The sequence below is a fragment of the Erpetoichthys calabaricus genome, chromosome 1 (genome assembly GCF_900747795.2).
Source record: "Erpetoichthys calabaricus chromosome 1, fErpCal1.3, whole genome shotgun sequence".
NCBI lineage: Eukaryota > Metazoa > Chordata > Cladistia > Polypteriformes > Polypteridae > Erpetoichthys > Erpetoichthys calabaricus.
In genome coordinates this window covers 237,962,135-237,982,749 of record NC_041394.2, presented here as the reverse complement: position 1 = coordinate 237,982,749, position 20,615 = coordinate 237,962,135, and the positions used below count along the sequence as shown (strand labels likewise).

At 35.3% G+C, this 20,615-nt stretch overlaps 1 protein-coding gene across 1 annotated transcript in view; it reads left to right on the top strand.

The window, feature by feature from the left end:
- The window catches only part of znf800a (zinc finger protein 800a), a 125,589-nt gene that overhangs the window by 80,341 nt on the left and 24,633 nt on the right, over positions 1-20,615 (top strand). Inside the window, 1 exon segment of the mRNA XM_028812793.2 lies at positions 7,250-7,384. Within this exon segment, the coding sequence (XP_028668626.2) occupies positions 7,250-7,384 (135 nt within the window).

The following is a 20,615-nucleotide window of genomic DNA, read 5'->3' as shown; positions in this document are numbered from 1 at the left end:
TCATTTCTTTGGAGAGACAGGTGTCACAAAAAGTCAGATTAAAGTCATTATTAGTCCAAGTCAATAAATTTTGTTGCATAAAGATCTTGCATTGAATATGCAGAGACCAGGTAATGCAGCACAATGACTTCTTTTACTCCACTGGTATAAAGTGCTGGCTTGTTTTCCTGTTTTCCTCCGCCAAGGTGAATGCGCGTCACTGCATTCCATTGGCCAGTTGATCATACTCTAAAATATCAACAAGAGGTCTCTAAAATCTGAGGACCAAGCTAGCTGGCAGTGTCACACTAACATGAATAAGCACATTTCAGTCATAAGCAAGATTCATATTTCCAAAGTTGAAGAAGAAAAAAAGTAAAGAAACAAAAATAAAACAGTAAAGCACTAATCTACCAAGGCTGCCAGGGGTGGTGCCAGATGGATGAGGTTGGAAGATAAAATCTGTACAATGTACTTTGCTCACCAGTGAGGAATCAGCAGTTGGTAACAAAGTTCTTTGTGGCATGCACTATACCGTTAATCGTGTACACATATTTGAAACCTTTTTTTTTGCAAATGTAAGATTTGACATGGGAGAGACAATTACACATTATTTGCTAATGCTCCTATGCACTGCCATTATGGTATTTCAGTTTATACCAGGTTTCTCTTTTATTTCATGACATATATAATCATTTATTTATTTTCTCCATTTATTTATTTTAAGGATACAATTTTTGATCACATTTAATAGCAAATACTCAACTTTTGATTAATGATCATTATTCCTTAATAAAAAGACACTTTAATAACACAGAAAATACTGCAAAAATAAATTTTCCAGAAGAGTTTTATTCATGCATTTTATGTGTACAAATTGTTTTAACAATAAGTGAAAATATGTTATAACCTGTGCTCTTTACATTACTGAAAGGTTTTATTTATTTTTTTCATTCATGTTTAGGAATAGAAGCATTTTCACATACTTAGAAGTAAGTCATGTGTGTAGCATGTTAATTGTTAGGCCAGCAGTTGACAATATTCTCTCTGGTGTTGCAAGTGTTCCTGGTATGCTCAGGTAGTCACTTACCACAATTGGGAAACATGTTAAATTCATCATTGACTGCTACTTAAAGCGTATGAGCAAAGCATACAACCAAGGCCAAGACCATAAGAATGTGTGAATTTGTTATTGTGATCACATGCAAGCACTTTGCCTGCCATTCCCCATGTGTAAATGTCAAGAGGTAGTTTCTCTGCCAGGGCTGTTTGAATTGTTGGAATGATTCCTCTCTGTTATACCACTGATTTTATCAATCTTCATATGTGCAGTGGTATTGTAATTTTGGTTATTAGCTCTTAAAAAGTCACTTCGGAGTATAAGTTTATAGGCTGTGGCAAAGTTTTCAGCTTCTTGCTTCTTCTCAATAAATTGTTTTGCTAGGTGGCTGATAATATAGCCTCTAGATGGAATGTGCTACCCTGGAACAACATAACTGATCAGCTGTTAAAGTTTGCTGTCAACTGCATCAATTGGTAAAGTGCCTTGCTCAATCATTGTGTACACCCTCAGTATAATTTTCTATGATGGAAAAGGCAGGCAGCACAGTTTTTACTTCATAGTGCTTTTTGCATAATAGGGCATCTGAAAAAGGAACTTACATTCTTAAGAACCATGTGCATCGGTGCCACGCTTTGCTATATTATTTTTAATACTTTTACATTTTTTAAATGCAGTGCATTTGCAAAGCATGATCCACTCATGACAATGTTGCTTTGGTCATGTTTGTAGCATTCAGCTGGTGTCCTGCGATACAAGCATATTGTAATGTGTCTTGCTCCTGCATGGACAGCTGTGCAGAATAGAATGCAGGGTTGAGGGGTAAGTGCTTTTTGTGAGGGCTCAGGGCACTTTTTCTAGGGAGAGTTGTGTGACATGGTGAGGAATAAATAGCACTGCTTTCATATGAAACAGACAGAGCAGTTTGAGATCTGGAGGAATGGAGGCTACTTCGTAAGACATTGACAGGGTGAGAATAGTGAAAAAAACAGTAGACAAGAGGCAGGCAGGTCAAAGGCAGAATTGTTTTATTATTTTGGAGATGTCCAGCGGGCAAGTAGCAGGTCAACCATGAACTGTGGGATCATCACAGTATCAAGGTCTGCACTGCAATCTACTTTTTCTCCTCTAGTGATGCATCAATAGTTTAATAAAGGTGGCTGAATATTTCTAATTACACCTCATTGTTTTAGGCATGTATCAAACTATCAGTGACACACGATGAGGTCTAATCATGGGCAAAAGCATGTTGGCTGGCACTGACGAGGGACATTAAAGTGTGGATTTTGAAATGTTGCAGGAAAAGGAGAATCATTATTATGACTGTTAACGTTCCATTTGTTTTAATGATAATGTCTTAGCATAAACAGCAGCTCAGGATCTTAGGTTTATGAGATAATCCAATGATACTTTCAGTGCTCCAGAGAAGCATTTTTGAGAAACTGTTTTTTGAGTTCACTTGTATATCGTAGTGCATAGTGGAAATTGGGGGGGGGGGGGGGGGCAAAAAATGTACCAAACTACTTTGTCAAGGGGTCTGGCTGTTAATGAAGATAACAAGCTAACCATTCAAAATTATGAAATGCTGATTGTGGAAATGAAGTGCAAAACATCAGTAAAATACTGCTGCTTTGCATAGTTCTTCTGGAGTAACTCAATACCCAAATCAGTACGGGTAAAAAAAAAAACAATTCTTTTATAATTAAATTGTTTGCTTTTGCCCCTGAATAAGATCTTTTTTAAATAAATTATACTCCTATTCAAATAGCGATATTGGATCTGACAGTTGAGCTTACACCATGATTCATTTTCATGCAGCAATATAAATTTCCCAAAACAAAAATTAAACTGTAAAATTTATAAGATTGTTCAGTTTAAACTCTTAACACAAGTTAATTGTCAACATCGTCATACGTGCTATGTGCATCCTATTTAAAACATATCATTAAAGATGAGGAGCTGTTAAATGAAAATTTCTAGGAACATACACAATGAAAGGTGTCATTTTGCTTGGCTTTTCTCTAGGAACATACACAAAATTATCTACATTTTTCTTCATCAATATTTCATTGCCTTCACTTCAAGTTCACTGTGTCAATGATGAGCTAAATTTTAGCTAAAGATGTCTTTGTGGATCATACACCACTGTAAATCAAAACAAATGTGATTTAACTTGTCATAACAAATACTTGCAAATTAACTTTATTGATAAATAAATATAATTCTGTCATGTTGTGTTCACCACATGTGTAATGTCAGTGAGACTGGTGAGGTGGTGAACCAGTTGATGGTAGGGAAGTCTGCAGGGATCTGTGGTATCCAGATTGAACTTCTCTAGGCAGGTGGTAAGACTGTTCTCCTGGTATTGCAAGAAATTTTTGCTCCCATTTGGGAGATGGGCATCATTCCAAATGATTGGAGAACAGTCCGTATCTGGGAAGGGAAGCGCGATCGCCTGGATTATGGCAACTACAGGATGATAGCAGTGCTCTCAGTGTCAGGTAAGGTCCTTGCTAGGGTCATCCTCAATAGGATCTGTGATTGAACCAGCAACCGGAGCAGTCTGGTTTTATGCCTAAAAAGTCTACCGTCAACCACATCCTGGGACTGAGGGTTCTCATCGAGCGCAAACACAAATACTGGCAGAGTTTCTTTGCAGCCTTTTTTTGTAAACCATTCGACGCAGTTGATTCTGCTGCCCTGTGGAACATCCTGAGACTTCTCGGGATCCCCCTCAAGTTGCTGAATATCATGGCCGGCCTGTTCACTGATACTGTGATTATTGTGCAAAGTGGAGGTAGAACTTCTGTGTTTTTCCCAGTTTATTCTGGGGTTCTTCGGGGTGTGTTCTTGCTCCTACTCTGTTCAATGCTTGCATGGACTGGGTGTTGGGCAGGGTTGTAGGGTTCAGTGGCTGTGGGGGATCTGTTGGTGAAGAGAGATTCACTGATCTTGACTTTGCAGACAATGCTGTGATCTTCGCAGAGTCAATGGAGGCTCTGATTGGGGCACTCAAGAGACTAAGCATGGAGTCTCAGTGTCTGCGAGTGTACTGGATAAAAACCAAGATCTAGGCCATTAATGACCTCTTGGGAACAGTCATCAGCAGTGTGTCTGTCTGTGGAAGGAATGTTGACTTTGTAGAGGTGGTTTACTTACCTTGGCAGTGACATTTGTTTGTCTATTGCAGTGTTTCCCAACCTTGGTCCTGGTGGCACACTGTGGCTGCAGGTTTTTGTTCCAACCAGCTTCTGTTTTTAATTGGACTCCTGGGCTAATTAAGTGTTCCCAAGTTCTGTGTTTTGGGAACAATATAGAAATTAGAAAACTAAGTTTGGTTAAAAAAATATATATTAAAATGTACCAAGCAGTTATATGGGAAAAATTTATTTTTTTTCTTTTTAACAATATTTTCATCTTGATTTTCATTCTGTTTTTCTAGGTGTTCTAAATGTTTAATTAATCCATTATTTCCTAATTAGTGGGTCTGATGCTAAAGTTCTTGCAGCCTTTGATTATTCAGTGTTGATTGCCAGCGTGTCTACTCTGCTCATTTTTAATTGTCATTAATAAGATACAACGAAGGGAAAAACAGCACAGAGAAAGGTCAAAATATAATGAAATCAACAAAAGAGAGTTAAGTATTTAAATCTATAGAAAAAGCAGAAATATTTCTAAATGTCTTATAAATGTAAAAATCATGCTGCTGTGCTTTTCTGAATGTAGAATAAAAGACAAATAATACCAGTTAATTAAATGAGATCAGTGTTATCAGGTATTGTCACTGATTAGGAATCTTATTGGAACAAAAACCTGCAGCCACAGTGTAACCCCAGGACCGAGGTTTGGGAAACACTGGTCTAGTGACTCTTCCTATGAAGTCAGTAGACAGATAGGGAGAACATGGGGGCGGGGGTCATGAGGTTGTTAGAAAGGGGTGTGTGACCCCCTGTTATCTCTGTAAAAGGATGAAGCTCCAAGTCTTTAGAGTCCTTGTTCTTCCTGTTTTTCTATATGGTTGCAAGACATGGACGCTATCCAGGGACCTGAGATGAACACTGGACTCCTTCGGTACTGTCTCTTTAGAGTGTCGGGAATGGGGTTGAGTTTTGCTGGGCTTTGTCTTGTTGCTGGGGCTACTCCCAGCTAGTATAGGGTGCAGTCCATCTCAGGGGAAATTTAATTTTGTGTTCATTTATAATATTCATTTTCTGGTCATGGCTTCCAGTGACATCAAGATTACACCAGAGCACAGGTGTTTTACAACAAAGGTATACGAAGCAGTTCTTTGATATATGGTATGAAGATTAAAGCTTTTATTTTTTTTAAAGAATGCTAATCCTGCATACCAATTTAAACTTCCTTGGCTAGAGCATATGCAGATTTATTCATTTGTTTACATAAAGAAAAAGAAAATTATTTAGTAAAAATGTGTTTTATTTTGTAGTTTTTATTTTTGTCACAGCACCTTGTAGCTATTCAGTATCATAGTATAGATTTCAAGTTTCTATTATGGGGTGAGGATTTAAAGAGAAAACACTATTAGCTCTGATTATTCTTACAAAATGTTATATTTCTGTTCTTGTGTTTAATTTTTTGTATTTAATTTTTTGATTGATACTCGGATGGATACCTCTAGACGAACAATTTCTTTTCTAAGCAGCATCAGGGTCACACATCTAGAACTTTAAGAAGTTGGAGGGAACTGCACGACAGCAGTGCTAACAGTATTTGATGAAAGTAAAAATTGAGAAAAGTTACAAACAGAGGCAATTTGTTTTATCAGCTGGGTATATACACCAGCGATGAAATAAGCAACTATATTTGTGAATACTAAATTAAAATTTTTGAAGCACAAAGTAATTCTTTCTAGTAACACAACATGTACTATATTAACAGAAATGCATTGTAGGGATATGGTCATAGCAAAATGGACAAAACAGCACAATTAATACAAATGCCTAATTTGTATGGTTTGGTTTTTGAAGGCAAACTAATGTTCATTAGTATAGCCCCTAACATGTGACAAACAAAGTGAAAGCGCATCCTGTACATCGTATAAGTGGAACCCTGATTATCTGTACCCCGAATAATCGAGGTTCTACATTATCTGAGGCAAACCTGTAAGCGTAACACAACATTTTTCTTATAATGAATATTTTTACATGAATATTATACCAAGCAAGCGGTTGAGGAGCTGGTGACTTTGGGAATGTGGGGGTGACTCACTCATCCCACCCCAACTGCACCTCTTTGCTGTTGTCAGTGTGACACCAGAATTGACTGTGTACACATGCTCTACTGTTTTGTTCACTTAGGATTTTCATGCACAGAAAATCCACACATGATTTCTCATACTGACTGCCTAAATGGCATCGAAACTGCACTTCCATATATTAACAGCAGGAAGACAAATGTAATGCAGTCTCTCAGTTATAGTTAATTGAGTAAAGTTAATGCCACTCCAGTAAACATTCTAATTCTGGATTTGTATACATGCTATGCAATAACATTATAAGCTATTTTGAAAACAGCACAGCAAAAGCGTTTTTTGCAGTAGTTCTTGAATAATGCATTAATTCAAAACTGATTAATATGATTTTGCAAAGGAAGCCTTGAGGTTGGGACAAATGAAACAGGAGGACAGTTTTGGACAATTAAAGCAGAAGGATTTTGTGACATTTGAAATTTGAATCAATTTAACTCATCTATTAAATGTTACTCTTTATAGTGATTTTTTTTGCCAGCTAATATTGCAAATATAAACCTTACTATGAAAAAATCACAGAAACCTAATAGTCCCATGAGTACCACACATTCAAATTTTGTAATTTAATATTTATGAATTATAATAGCAATTTACTTAAACAGTAGCTGAGCAACTACTTAACTGATACACCACTATTTTAAATTTACTGCTACTAAAACTATTTTATATGCTATTACTGATAAAGGTGCAATATTGGCCACTTAAGTAATAGTTACTTTTAATTAAAAAGCAGGTTAAAGGGATTCTGTTTTTGCTGTGGTATCAAGTATCATGAAATTTCACTGGTATTAGTATCACATAAACAGTTATGTTATCATGATATTCCTAGGTGTAAATGTATTACTTGTATGGCCACAATTTGTTGGGTTTTTTTTGGGCAGAAATTTATTATTTTGTCTTTACAGTTGTGCATTTATACTTGTTTATCTTTTTATTCTTAGGGACTTCACAGCTGAAGAACATTTTATTGAAGGAAGTAGATACCATCTTTGAATGTAAGCTTTGTCGTAGTCTTTTCCGGGGATTACCAAACTTGATCACGCACAAGGAATTCTATTGTTTCCCGAAGATTACTGGTATGTTGGAGTGTGTATATGTGTAATTTAATAATATTAGGCTTCAGGTGTCTCATACTGAATAGTTGTTTGTGTATTTGCATGTATATGTTTATTAGTGTCACCATGATAATTTACACCTGACATCAAGATAACCTGTACGAAAATGAAACAATGCAAAAAGATAATTTAATAAGTGCTATAAAATAATGTACTTTTCTGTAGACTATTGTGATGTAAGGCACAGGTGAATGGATGAAGGTAACTAGCAGAAGAAATGTCAAGAAAACTAATAATTTTGTTAACAGAGGGTTGTCCAAACCTTTATCACAACACTATCCAAAGTATAGTAATATTTTATTTATATAGTGCCTAATCATAAACTCAGTCACTTTATAAGGATACAAAATTATTCAATACAAGCATAAAAATGTTACATTAACAGAATATTATTAAAAAACAAGTTTTTAAATATATAATACTATTGTATGTTATATATGTAATATTATTGTATATAACAATTTTAATTATTGTTAAAAAAAGATGAACTGATGAATAAAGACTGTCAGATTTGAATAAAGGAATAATAATCAGTCCCTACAGGAAGTTGCGATGTCGCGATTGCAACTATTAATGCAAATTCAACCAATCCCTGTGAATTTAGCGCAGCCTTGCAATTTTGTCCAATCACTGCAATTTTTCCGCAAATTTGACCACTCACCTTAGCCCCCCTCCCCAGGTTCACTTCCTTGAAGCGAACCTTCAAGATGTACCACGCGAAAAGATCACATTTTATATCAAATATTACTGCTAAAGTCCGTGCAAGACAATTTCCTAAAGTATTACACGAAGTGGTGGTAAACTGTTTTGCACCATGTGCAATATTATGGTAGAATACAGACAAAAGTCATCATTTGACAGGCAGTTTTCTACTGCAAAATATGCCCGGAGAATGACTGAAAAGTGAGGAATACAGACATGACAAGTGACCATGACAGAGGCTGTTGCATCCAGATCGGTTGCAAGTGCTGAAAGAAACGAGGAGAGTTCAATTAAAATGCACATTTATGGAAAATGTTAGAGAGGCATAATTAGAAAGTTACAGAGGCATGCTTGTCAGTCTGCGTCTCAAATGATGTGTGTGTGTATGTGTGCGCAGAATGTGTGGGTGTGTGTGAGCGAGTATGAGAGAACTAAATATGTTTACGGATAAAAATGTTAAGTGAAATGATTAAACATGCTGTATGTGTTTTGTTTAATGTTTTAAAGTTGTATGTGTGAGTGTGTGTGTGTGTCATATGCCACTGATGCAGTGATGCAGAGGAAAGAGCATACACAAATTAGCTCACACATATTTTATTAGTGAGGGTAACAGTGGAGTGGGTAATTTATCTTACCCAGTCTTATTGTATTTGATCTGTACTAAATGTGTTTTTTTACTTTTGTAAATTCATTTGTTCTTGCAATGTTATAGAAAAAAATAAGGCCTCAAAACATTGCAACTTTCACAGCAACTCTTTGAAAAAGCTGCCACAAAATCAGGCATTTTAGGCAGCAACAATCACAAAAAAGCCCGCAAAATCCTGGAGGGACTGGATAATGTTGAACAAAAAGATGTATTTTGAGGACGGACTTAAATGAGGATAAATCTGTACATTCACGGAAATGCTATGGAAGATTGTCTACTGTAGGAGACAGATCTTTTAGTGTAGCTGCTCCCACTCTCTGAAATAGACTTTTAAAGGAAAGTAGGCCAGTACCTGAGAATCTGAGTAAGTGTACAGGTTTGTAGGGATAGAGAAGTTCAGAAATGTAAGAAGAAGCATGCTATTTAGAGTTTTATATTTAAGGATAAGTAGTTTATATTTTACACAAGCTGCTGAAGGAAGCCAGTGTAACTGAAATAGAACAGGTATGATATGTACAGATTTCCTAGTGTGATTAAGTGTACAGTACCTACCAGCATAATGTTGTATATATTGTAGTTTATTTATAGATTTGTCAGGCAAACCTGAAAACGGTGAATTAGAACAATTTACACAAGAAGTGATAAAAGCATGAACAAGAATTTCTGCATCATGAAAGCTGAGAGAAGAACAGAGATGGGCACTGTTATGTTCCATGAATGTTTGCCATTGTACAGCATTGGTCACCATTGACTTGTATTACTATATCAGACTTTTTAAATTTCCATTCTGCATGAAAACATTATAAACGTTTCTCAGTCATTACCACAGTAACATGGTAAGTAACATGAAAATCATTTTTGGGTGGAGTATTCCTTTAAGAGCAGTAGTTATGTGATTATCCTTTCTAGTTCTAGCAGGATTCTCCCAGTTTTTAAATAACTGAAGGTTACAAATAGAGCTAAACAGATTATAAGTAAAACATTGGAGTAGTCAGTTTTGGTAGAAATGCATTAATACACTTTGTGTACTCCATTGTTAGAAAACATATGTATTTTCAATTTGTTTAGACTGGAAAATGCAGGTTTTTAGATAGTGTTGCAGTTGGTCTTAGTTAAGTATGGATTAATGTCCGATATAATACATGAAGCGTATGGTGATTTAAGTAAATTAATGTTTAGGATTTCTGAGTTAAAAAGTGACAGGACCTTGTTGTACTTTTTATCATTCATACAAACTAATGACTTTTCTGTATTTTTTTTTTTATTTAAGGACAGGTATCTGTCTAGTAGCCAATCTCTTAATTTGCTATGTGATGTCTAGGTTTGCTTTGTGACACCAATTGCCCGAAGCATTATGGTGACCTGAAGGGGTGGGGGGGGGGGTAGACATGTATAAAAAGTGTAATTTCTACATGGCATGACTGAAATGTGTGCAGATATCCTTGAATACAAGTTTGTAATGTTCACTTAATTGTTTAATTTGTAATTTTAAACTGTGGAGCAGTGGAGTAAATCAAGGAAAAATGTATCTTTGTGTCTAACATTTTAGAGGGCACTGTAGATGCAAGAACATAGAATCAGGGTCCAACTATAAATAACAAGGTACAGTTCTTCTTTATCAAAAAAGAAAGTTAAATAATCCACAAAATCTGTGCTATAGTGTAGAAAGATAAAAAACCACTAAGTAAGTTCAATAAATAGTTAAAAACTAGGGATATAAACACAATCAGAATCATCTACCCTCCATATCTCTCCTGTGCTCTATATTGTCTCCCCATTCAGCCTTTTGACTTGTGTCTTGGCCACTTCAGTCGGTTATCAGCTGAGACCATCCCAGTCATGGTCACTTGTATATGCTGACCTAATTAATAAGGGTAACATCAGGAGAAATGTCATGTTCAGATGAAAAGATACAGCTTAGTATCATCTGCATGAAAGTGAAGGCAGACATTATGGTTGCAGACTATATCTCCCAGCTGCAACTTGTAAATTTAAAACAGTACTGGCCCATGTACTATGACATGAGGGACACCATATCTAACTACAAAACGTAATTAATGGAGTACTATTTTTCTGCACAAACTAAAATCATTTGAACAAATATAAAATAAACCGCACAAAGCCTGAGAGATATTTTTGAGCCTATGTAGCAAAATGCATTAGTGGTGTAATGATGTTCTTGACTACACTAGCTAATGCACTTCTAAATTGTAATCTATGTGTAAGCCACACTGAGACTTCTCAGGTAAGCTGCAATAAATAAGGTGCGATTGAAGATATGTGGGAAGTACTTTTCCAAGTACTTTAGAGAAAAGGGTAAATTTGAAACAAGTCTATAATTTATAAGAAGGAATATTTTGGATACAATTAAAATAAATATGTTGTGAAATATGACACTGTATGAATAAAAAATAAATTTTGAGCATAAATAATGTGTCATGAAATGTTTTTTGTTGCTTATTTCTTTATGTATTTATTTTAAAATGTCCTCATTTATTTATTTCAGTGACACAATAAGTAACATGATATATGCGTTGAAATCAAAACTGTCATAGTCATCTGTCAAAGCTGAGAGTGGCCTTTGGCTAGTACTGATTTTTGATTGGTAAGTCATTGGTAGAGAGCATATGCACAGTCTCAACTTTGCTTAGGCCTATGAGACACAACATTCCTGAGGCAAGCAAAACACATTCTCAGAGTTGTGACTGTGCATGTCCGTGGTGGATATAAATGCAAGAAAAAGGTTGCTAGAATTCTGACACGAAGCTGCCACTTTAAATTGAGAAGCCATGAATTCATTATCCTCTTACTAGTCTGCATCTGAAATGTCTGCTGTAAATGTGGCACTTTACAGCCAAAGACTTATGTGCACTCTAATGATGATTCACCAATCGGAAACGGTACTCACTAAGAGCCCACCCTCTCAAATTTGATGGATGAAAATGATGGTTTTGATTTCAAGATGTATATCTTGTTGTGTGTGAGGTCGCTAAAATGAGTAAATGAAGAAATAATCAATTAAATGAAGAAAACACCAACAAGAACATATTTCATGAAATAATTTTTATGTTCACATATCACTGATTGAGTGATTTATTGTCACATTTCACAACACATTTATTTATTTATGTATTTCTTTATTTTGTCTGAAACACTTCTCTATATAATTAAATACATTTGGGTCTAGCTGTTTGTGAGTTCCCAAATTTTCATCCACAAATCACCCCAAAAAGCCTCCTACACCCACATAAAATAGCCTGATAAAATCAAAGTTTGGAGGCATTAGGATCTGTTCCAGTCAGTAAATATTGGTATTGGGTTTAAGGGAGCATTAACATTAATTTATCATATGAAATCTACGTACAATGATTTCTTATTCTGTTATAAAGTTACAATTAACTGAGAACTGGGAACAGTGAGAAATGAATAGAACTTCTTCATTAACCGCTGTGGTCCAGTACAGCATTGCACAAATTCAGTCTCCCTTCCAATCTAATGTCCTTTAACTCTTCCTCTTCTGGGAGTTGTTTGCCTTTTCTGGCAGATGAACATGACTTTGGATTTGGAGGTGATAATTCTGAACCCAACAGCCTCACACTAAACTGCCAACTGTTTCATTTCATGCTTGATATCAGTCTTTTGAGGTCAAGAGGACACCATTATTTGTCAATAACAGATGTGTAAACCTTAGGTTGACAAACTGGATACTCTCCTTGCACGTGATATCCCGTCCATGAAAATCTCACAGAAGACAAGATGTGCTCTCTGTGAAGTCTAGTGCCCATGATGAACAGACTTAACTTCAGTTATGCTAACATAACTCTTGCTACAAAAATACAGGTACTGGAGAAAATACAGAAAATACTCCAGAATTTCCATAGTTTTGAAGCACCTGCAGTCAGATGTTACAGGACCACATGGTCATGTGGTTTATGAACCTGAATGTAGCTTACGTTACAACACTGGCAAATTTTTGTGCAAGTGCAAAGAGTTGGTCCAATCCATGCAACTGTAAGTGATTCTATGCAAGTACCATGATATAAGCTTTCCCAGGGAGGCTAAGGGAGTACGATTCTTTGTTAATTGAAATACATTCTTCTGCCTCCATTTTAAAAATAGGGACTATCACCTTGGTCTGCCATTCCTGAGGTGTTTACCGCACCTTTCACACAACATTGAAGAGGCGTATTAGCTTAAACACCACCACAATATCAAGTTGGAGGGTACTATTTATATTTAACATTCTGCAGATGATAAATATATCAAAACATTTGTGTACTTTTACCAGAGTTAACTACAGTTTTGTTTCTCAAATTTTGGTACACCAAGACTCTCCAGGTGGTTACCTGAAAAATGTTTAAGAGCAGATTTTAGACTTTCAAGACTTTTGTTCTTTACGTCTTCCAATTTCAAGTCTAGTAAATGTTGAGATTCCATATGATATTACTGCGTAATAATCTTGTTTTCGTGACTTTTGAATTATCTATCTATCTATCTATCTATCTATCTATCTATCTATCTATCTATCTATCTATCTATCTAATTCATATACAAATTGTTTTAAGAGAGATGGAATGGGTGGCATCTGGAGCTTGTGTTTGTGTATCATATTCTGACACAAGTCTGTATTCTTCTCAATGATATTTTGAGATAGAAAATGCCTTATAAGTCTGTTTGAAAGAAAGAAAAAGGGTAACTTTGAGAAGAATGATACTAGTAAATGTATGTTAAGCTTAATACAAAGAAACAGTAATGACCATTGTATCTTTTTTTTAATCTGTTTTTACAGAAGATTAGTTTAAATATGTGTAGGAACATACATTTTATAAACAAGAGGAAGTGCTTCCTGTCTTCCATAAGTACACTTACCCTTAATTTCCACAGGTGACCACAAGTATGTGATTCACTGTTTAACTAAAAGAATTGTGCAGAATAAATTTTGCTACATTCTTTGAGCCAACTTTTAGCATTTTGAAGGGCTGGATTAAACCCTATCAGCCTTCTCTGCTCAAGAAGATGTATTTTACTATTATTATTTTACTTGTGCACTTAGTATGCTGATGTTTTATTTTTTACTTTACTATTTTGCTACTGTCATTGCTACCAAACTTAGAGATTCATGTGCGAATTTACAGGATTCATACAAAGATTTTATTTTTGTTTAACTTATTTTATTTAATGCTGTCTCAGTTGTACACTCAGTTATTACTTGCGGTTTCTCCCAGATATGTAAAGGGGACTTATTAACCTTTGAGAGGGTGCTAAATGCCTAATAAGAGTGACTGTGCTGGCTTTAATTAGACAGCTATCAGAAGGCCCACACCAGTTATATTGCCAGTCTTAAATGAACACATTTTTGAGTTGGTAATAGGCTTTTTACAATAGTCAGAATTTTGATGACAATTAATTTGTCCAACTCTCTCCGTCTATAGCCAAGCTGGAAGAAATAGTAGCACCATAGGGTGGATTGTAAAGAAGCTTGCGAGATGTGACTGATTCTGCCTATTTCTGTTTTTTTTTTGTCCTGTGCCCTAACTGCCCTAATTGCAACTGTTGAAAAGTGACTAAAGTGAAAAAGAAATATGAACGGTGGTCTTGGGATAACTTTATTAAGCTAGATATGACTGGCTTACACAAAGTATGCCAGTTCTTAGTTTATGCACATGTGTGCTCACTTCCTGTTACATAAAATGCCAGCAAGCAAGTAACCCATATAAGGGAGGGCTCCACACACATTTTGTTAATAACTTAATAGAGAAGAGATTCGCTCCTGGATTCAGAAACTTTAAGCACATGTTGAGATCATCAGTAGCTAAGCAGTCAGTTTATTTTCACCATTTGTAAATGTATTTAAGTTGTATTTAACAAAAACAGATTCAAACTGGATGTAATACCAAATACTTTTACTTTTTTATGCTGATAAACATAATGGATATTAAACAAATTGATTCTTAAAATTAAATATTTATAAAAAGATTTAACAGTAATAATAAAATTACACCTACTTGTGGAAACCTGTTTTTAAATCTTGGCACTATTACTCCATTCCTTCAGTGTAAATGGGTAAGACGAGCTTAATTATTCACATTTATTTGTGAGCAGTACTTAGGGGACAAACGGCTGCCTTTTTTTTTTTTTTCCACAAAGCTACTTACTCCATGGTGAAGCTTTACGGGACAGAATTCACCACATGTAGCACACATGTTTAGTCTTACCCTACCGTAGCCATTGGTTTCACTATCTGTGTTAACGTTTGATGACCAATTCACATTGTCATCACTACCACTTGATTCAACTAATGCTTTAGTTTCAGTTTGTTCTAAAGCTGACTTTACAGCTTTTTGGTTACACTCTGTTGTGTTTTGGTTGAAGGCTCCGTCCACTCATGAATATTGATGAGTAACATGATAGTGGCAAAACACATAGACATATTCATGTTTTTTTTTTTGCAGTATAATGTCATTTCATCCACTAGATGACAGCAAAATACTGTGTCAAGAGTGATTCTGGCTTTACACTGTAAACTGGATCATTAAATATCACCAAGAGTCTGAGTCGGGTTTAACCATAATAACATAGAATTCCGAGCCTTAGTCAAGCTCAGGATTAATGCAAAGGAAGTTAATGAGGATTTTTTGATTCTCAGTTATCACATTCAGTCAATGGGATGTTCAGAAGTGTCTGCCATTTTTCATTGTGTACATATACTCGTTCCAAAAATCCTTTATGCCTTTGACCTTTTTACTTAATCAGAACTAATTTGCCTTTTTTTTTTTTTATTTATTTTTTAAAAAAGACTAGGGGGCTTCGCTAGCCAAACCCCCTGGCCTGCACTTATGTGTCAGCCACTTCGTGTCTCTGTCACTCGCATATGTGGATTTCACTTTCACCAAACAACAAATCTCGCAGATACACCTCTTCATTGGGGAGAATATGTTTTTGACAGAGAAACTAATCGGTGGGGTCTAAACTTGGTGTGGAATGAAATTCTGAAAATACACTATTAATGCAGTATTTTGGTTAATTTTTCATAATATATTTTTGTGTACATTGGAAGAAAACCACGCATCAGCATTACATTTTTTTTTAATATTCTGTTCTAAGATGCTGATTGTGTTTATATTGTGGTAAATGTGTGCTATACACTCATGTACAACAAAACTTTGCAAAAAACAATTACTGTAAAACATTGCAGATAATACTCCACATATATAAAGCTGGGCTACCAGAAAGTGTACCTGAACTACCAGGTTTGTAAAGCAGGTAGCTCAGCAGATTGACCTGGATTTTGGCACTGATGTTTTGATTTGATTCTGATTCACAATGCCCCAATTTGATATTGATTTTATCTCGACTGAATTAGCATGCACTTGTATAGTTGAAATGGTGGCTTTCTTAGAAATTACTTAACCATGCATAGAAAACATTAATATAATGTGACAAATTCCAGTAATGCTTTATTTGAAGGGTGTCTACATAGTGACTTCATAACATATGCATAAGCATGGAATGACATTTTAAGAAGAAATATTTGATTAGTAATGAATAGTTAACATCAGTATTTGGAAGATGTGGAACAAAATACAATTGCTCTTTAAAAAAAGAAAAAAAAGCTTTTTCACAGCACTGCACTCATTCAAAATTCACCATAATTTAACTAACACATGTATCGCCACATCAGAATCCACACATATTATTGCTTTAATACAATGCAATGGCATTTACTTTTTTTAAAACATCTATATAATCTTGTGAATAATATAATCAAGTATTGCATTTTAAATAATAAATGTTATTCAATAACCTATTCTTGTGTTACGAATCTCCATATAGACATCCTTCAACTAAGCTCTTAGCCAAATTTATTCCCCTATTGAACATTTAAAATCTTGAATTAGCTGAAATTAAAGATACAGTGGAAAGACTTGTGTCTTTATATTTTCTAGAATTCTACAAGTTACACATATCTTCAGTTGTTCACATATAAGCAGACACATTAATCAGTCTCGAAAATGGGTCCTCACAGTTCTGCCTCAGACAAAAAGGAAGTGTGAGGAACTAGTACTGATACTTGTTGACAGCGGTATTGGATGAATTGAACATTAAAAAAAAAAAAAAAAAAAAAAAGAACCAGCCATTATGACTGACAACTCCACTAATATGATTGATGCAGTAAAGCTTATGGAGCTACTTCACGCTGGCTGCTTTGTGCACACACACACTTCGGTATCTTGGGCTACTCTGGAAATTCCAACGATTGCTTTCTTGATTGGCAAGGTGATGTATACCGTACACTTTTTCCACTGGAGAACAGAGAAGCAACATTTATTGGAGTAGCTGGCACAAACTTGTGATTGATGTGGTCATGCATTGAATCAGTGCATTGGAAATGCTAAAATGGTTTTTGGAACAACAGCTAACCATCCATCTCAGCATATTTTACAGGCAGCAAGGTTACTTGTGGTGTGACTGGCATGCAGTGTGCTTGTCTGTAACACATCCTCCACAGGTGACCCGTCATTTCTAATGTAGTGACATATAATACGTCACGTAGAAATTTGCTTCCCAGGCTGTTTAGCCTTCACAAGTTAGGGCTACTCTTTCCACTGACCCGAGAGACATGGCGGTCCTTTGCGTAAGATCCTCATAAAGCTTCACTCATTTGCTTTCTGTTTTGTATAGCATACCGCAGTTCAAAAACCCTTATCATTTGTCGAAAGCTTGTGTAGGGTCTTGCATCTTTACAGATTAAAAACTGCTATAAATAATTTTTTTTGGCACAAGGCAAATTAGACAGAAGCTTGGAGCTACCTGCTGTCTCCAGTTTAGATTGTTTAGGCTCTACTTGTTTGGATGTCAACTGAGATTACATTTATGGGTGACATTGGGATAAATGATTTCTCAGATTTGTTGTTTCACAACAATACTTAAATTCTGAACTGCACAGCTTATATGCTTTGCTTTTGGCCAGTTGTTCTTTACTCACACAATTTTTGAATCCGTAGGAAGACCACACATCATGTCAAAGGTACTGATTTCAGTGTAGGAGGATGCATCATTTTGTTCATTCCTACCTAAAGCTGGACCCATCTCATTCTATGCAAGATAGTAAAATGCTTTTTCCGTAGAAAGCCTTAACAGGCCCATTAATGACATCTACTGGATTGGATGCCAAAAACAAAGATAAGCAAAACTCTACATACAGTGGAACCTCGGGTCACGACCGTAAGTCATTCCAAAACTCTGGTCACAACCTGATTTGGTCGTGACCCAAAGTAATTTCCCTCATAGGATTGTATGTAAATACAATTAATCCGTTCCGGACTGTAGGAGTTGTATGTAAATATATATATTTTTTAAAGATTTTTAAGCACAAAAATAGTTAATTATACCATAGAATGTACAGTGTGATAGTAAACTAAATGTTTACTTACTTCTTCTGTAATGTTTACTTCTTCTGCGTTGGCTCTCTCGCTGCACAGGGAATGCACAGGGAGTGAATGAACACTTGCTGAAATCATCGGCGTGTACGAACCGGAAGGGAAACTGGCTTGTTCGTCACCCGAGTGTGTGGTCGTGAACAGATGCAAAAGTTTGGCGAACTTTTTGGTCGTAACCCAATCTGTACGTGGTCCGAGACGTTCGTGACCCGAGGTTCCACTGTATAGTAATTGAGTAGGATAGACTTTCACAAAATCGATCTTCAAACTTTAAGAATCAATATCGAATTGTTTGAACGAAAAATAACGATTAACCAGAATTTTTTTTTTTTTTTAAATAACCCAGGCCTACAGCAGACTACTACATGCATTTACAATTTGTCCACCCTTGGTGTATGTATTTAGAAACATTATTTACATATAGATAATGTATCAAATCTTATCATATTTTTCATTTTTCTCAATAAGTAACTTGCCTTTGCAAGCTACAAAACTGCATTCATGAATGCCTTGACACAGAACTTGAACTCAACTCACCATTTTTTTTTTCTTGCTTAATGCTAACAGGTAGCACATTTTGATGCTGTCCGAAAAACAATTTGGTTGAGTGCATTAAATACAGCTCAGGTAGTTCATCTCCTTTCCATCTGAGTCTAAAACCAGAAAAAGCCTACTTCAAATGTCTCACTTTAGGGTGTTTTTTGGTTTACTTGTTTGTTTTTCTTTTCAGTACTGTACTGGCTATTGTTAAGATTATATCCAACTTACGACCTGCTTTTAATGTCCACAAATGTGATGTCATTTTCTTCACATGTGCGATACTACTGATGCACAATATACAAAAAAAAATTCAGGTAACATCTAACACTTCCTGTTAGGGCTGTCTGAATGAACATCACTGTTCGAGCATAATTCAAACTTGTTTGAGAAAAATTCCTATTCAAATGTAAACTCTGAAATTTAATTTGTTTTTTAAAAAACAAAAAAAAAATTAAGCAAGTTTTAAACCAAGTGGCTATTTGGCATATCTTCACCAGCGATTAAATAAGTGGCTCCATTTGTTAATACCCAAATGAAATTTATTTAGTGTCTCAATGCACAAAGCAGATAGAAATACATAATCACAGAGACATACAAGCAGTTAGCAGGACTGCCAAAGCAGAAAATACAAGTACTCCATGGCTGGATATGAAAATGCAATCTGCCAATGCTGAATTTGACAGTCTTTTATGATTTCACACAGGAGGCTTTAAAGAAGAGACAAAAAAAGGGGAAGATTTAGAAAATTAAAGAACAAGAAGTTTGTCACATTCGAAAATTTTATTACTTTGACTCAATCATTAAATATTACACTTTGGAAAGTTTTTAACCAGCTGATGTTGCAAATATGAAACTACAATAAAAAAATGTTACAAACCTATGGAATGATTCTCTGTCAGTCCAAATTTTAAAAGCATGTCGTTACAAAAACAGCTTTCAAGAGTTTGTTTAAATGAAAATATCCTGAATAATTTTGCATTACTCCAGGAGTGCTGTACAATGACTGGCCCTGAACTCTGACCTCCAAAGGTAAATCTTGGTTCCAAAAAAAAAAAAAAACCCCAAAAAAATCCTAACAAATTCTTGTTCTCCACAAGGCTATATCATGCTTTATAACAAGCACACAAAATTTTAATGGAAATTAACAGCATTTAGGGGTCACTCTATTTGGCAGTTTCAATGTCATCTGAACTAAATAATAGACTATCGCACACATTTAGATCTACAACATTAGCATTGTCTTTTGTTGGAAAATTCTTGTTATGGCTTACAAACCAGTCTAAGAATAAACTTTCTGATATACTAGTAAGGACAGTTTACTTCCGATTATTATATATTTTTGGATGGAATTGATCTGTGGGTGCACATTTTTTCATCATTGTCATTGTACAAAATTTTTTTAACTTTATTGTTTTTGATTCATTTTCTGTCTGTCCTTTGTGAATTGTCTGTCAAAGAAGGAGGAATAAAATGCTTTTTTATTTTTGTTGGATTGTTTTCTCAAAAGTTTTTTTTTTACTTTGCAGTCACTGTAATTATTGTATATAGCACCTGCACTTATTTTTTGTTTTTATTAAAGTTGCGTTGAACTGTATATGTTTTCAAGACATTGCTGTAAATAGTTATTGGCACATCTGGAATAAAACAGAATTTTATTTTTTTTTTGGAACAGTCATCATTATCTGTGTCTCAAATCTCCTGTCTCCCTGTTGTTTAGTTTATGGCACCAGGTGCGCTGAATCTGAAACAGTGCCATTGCACGGTGCACCACAGTCATTATTCTTTTAAATGACACTTATTCCTCTTTCAACGGAGTCATTCACTAGCATTCCAACAGTTTACAAAGTTCGTTGAATATCGGATT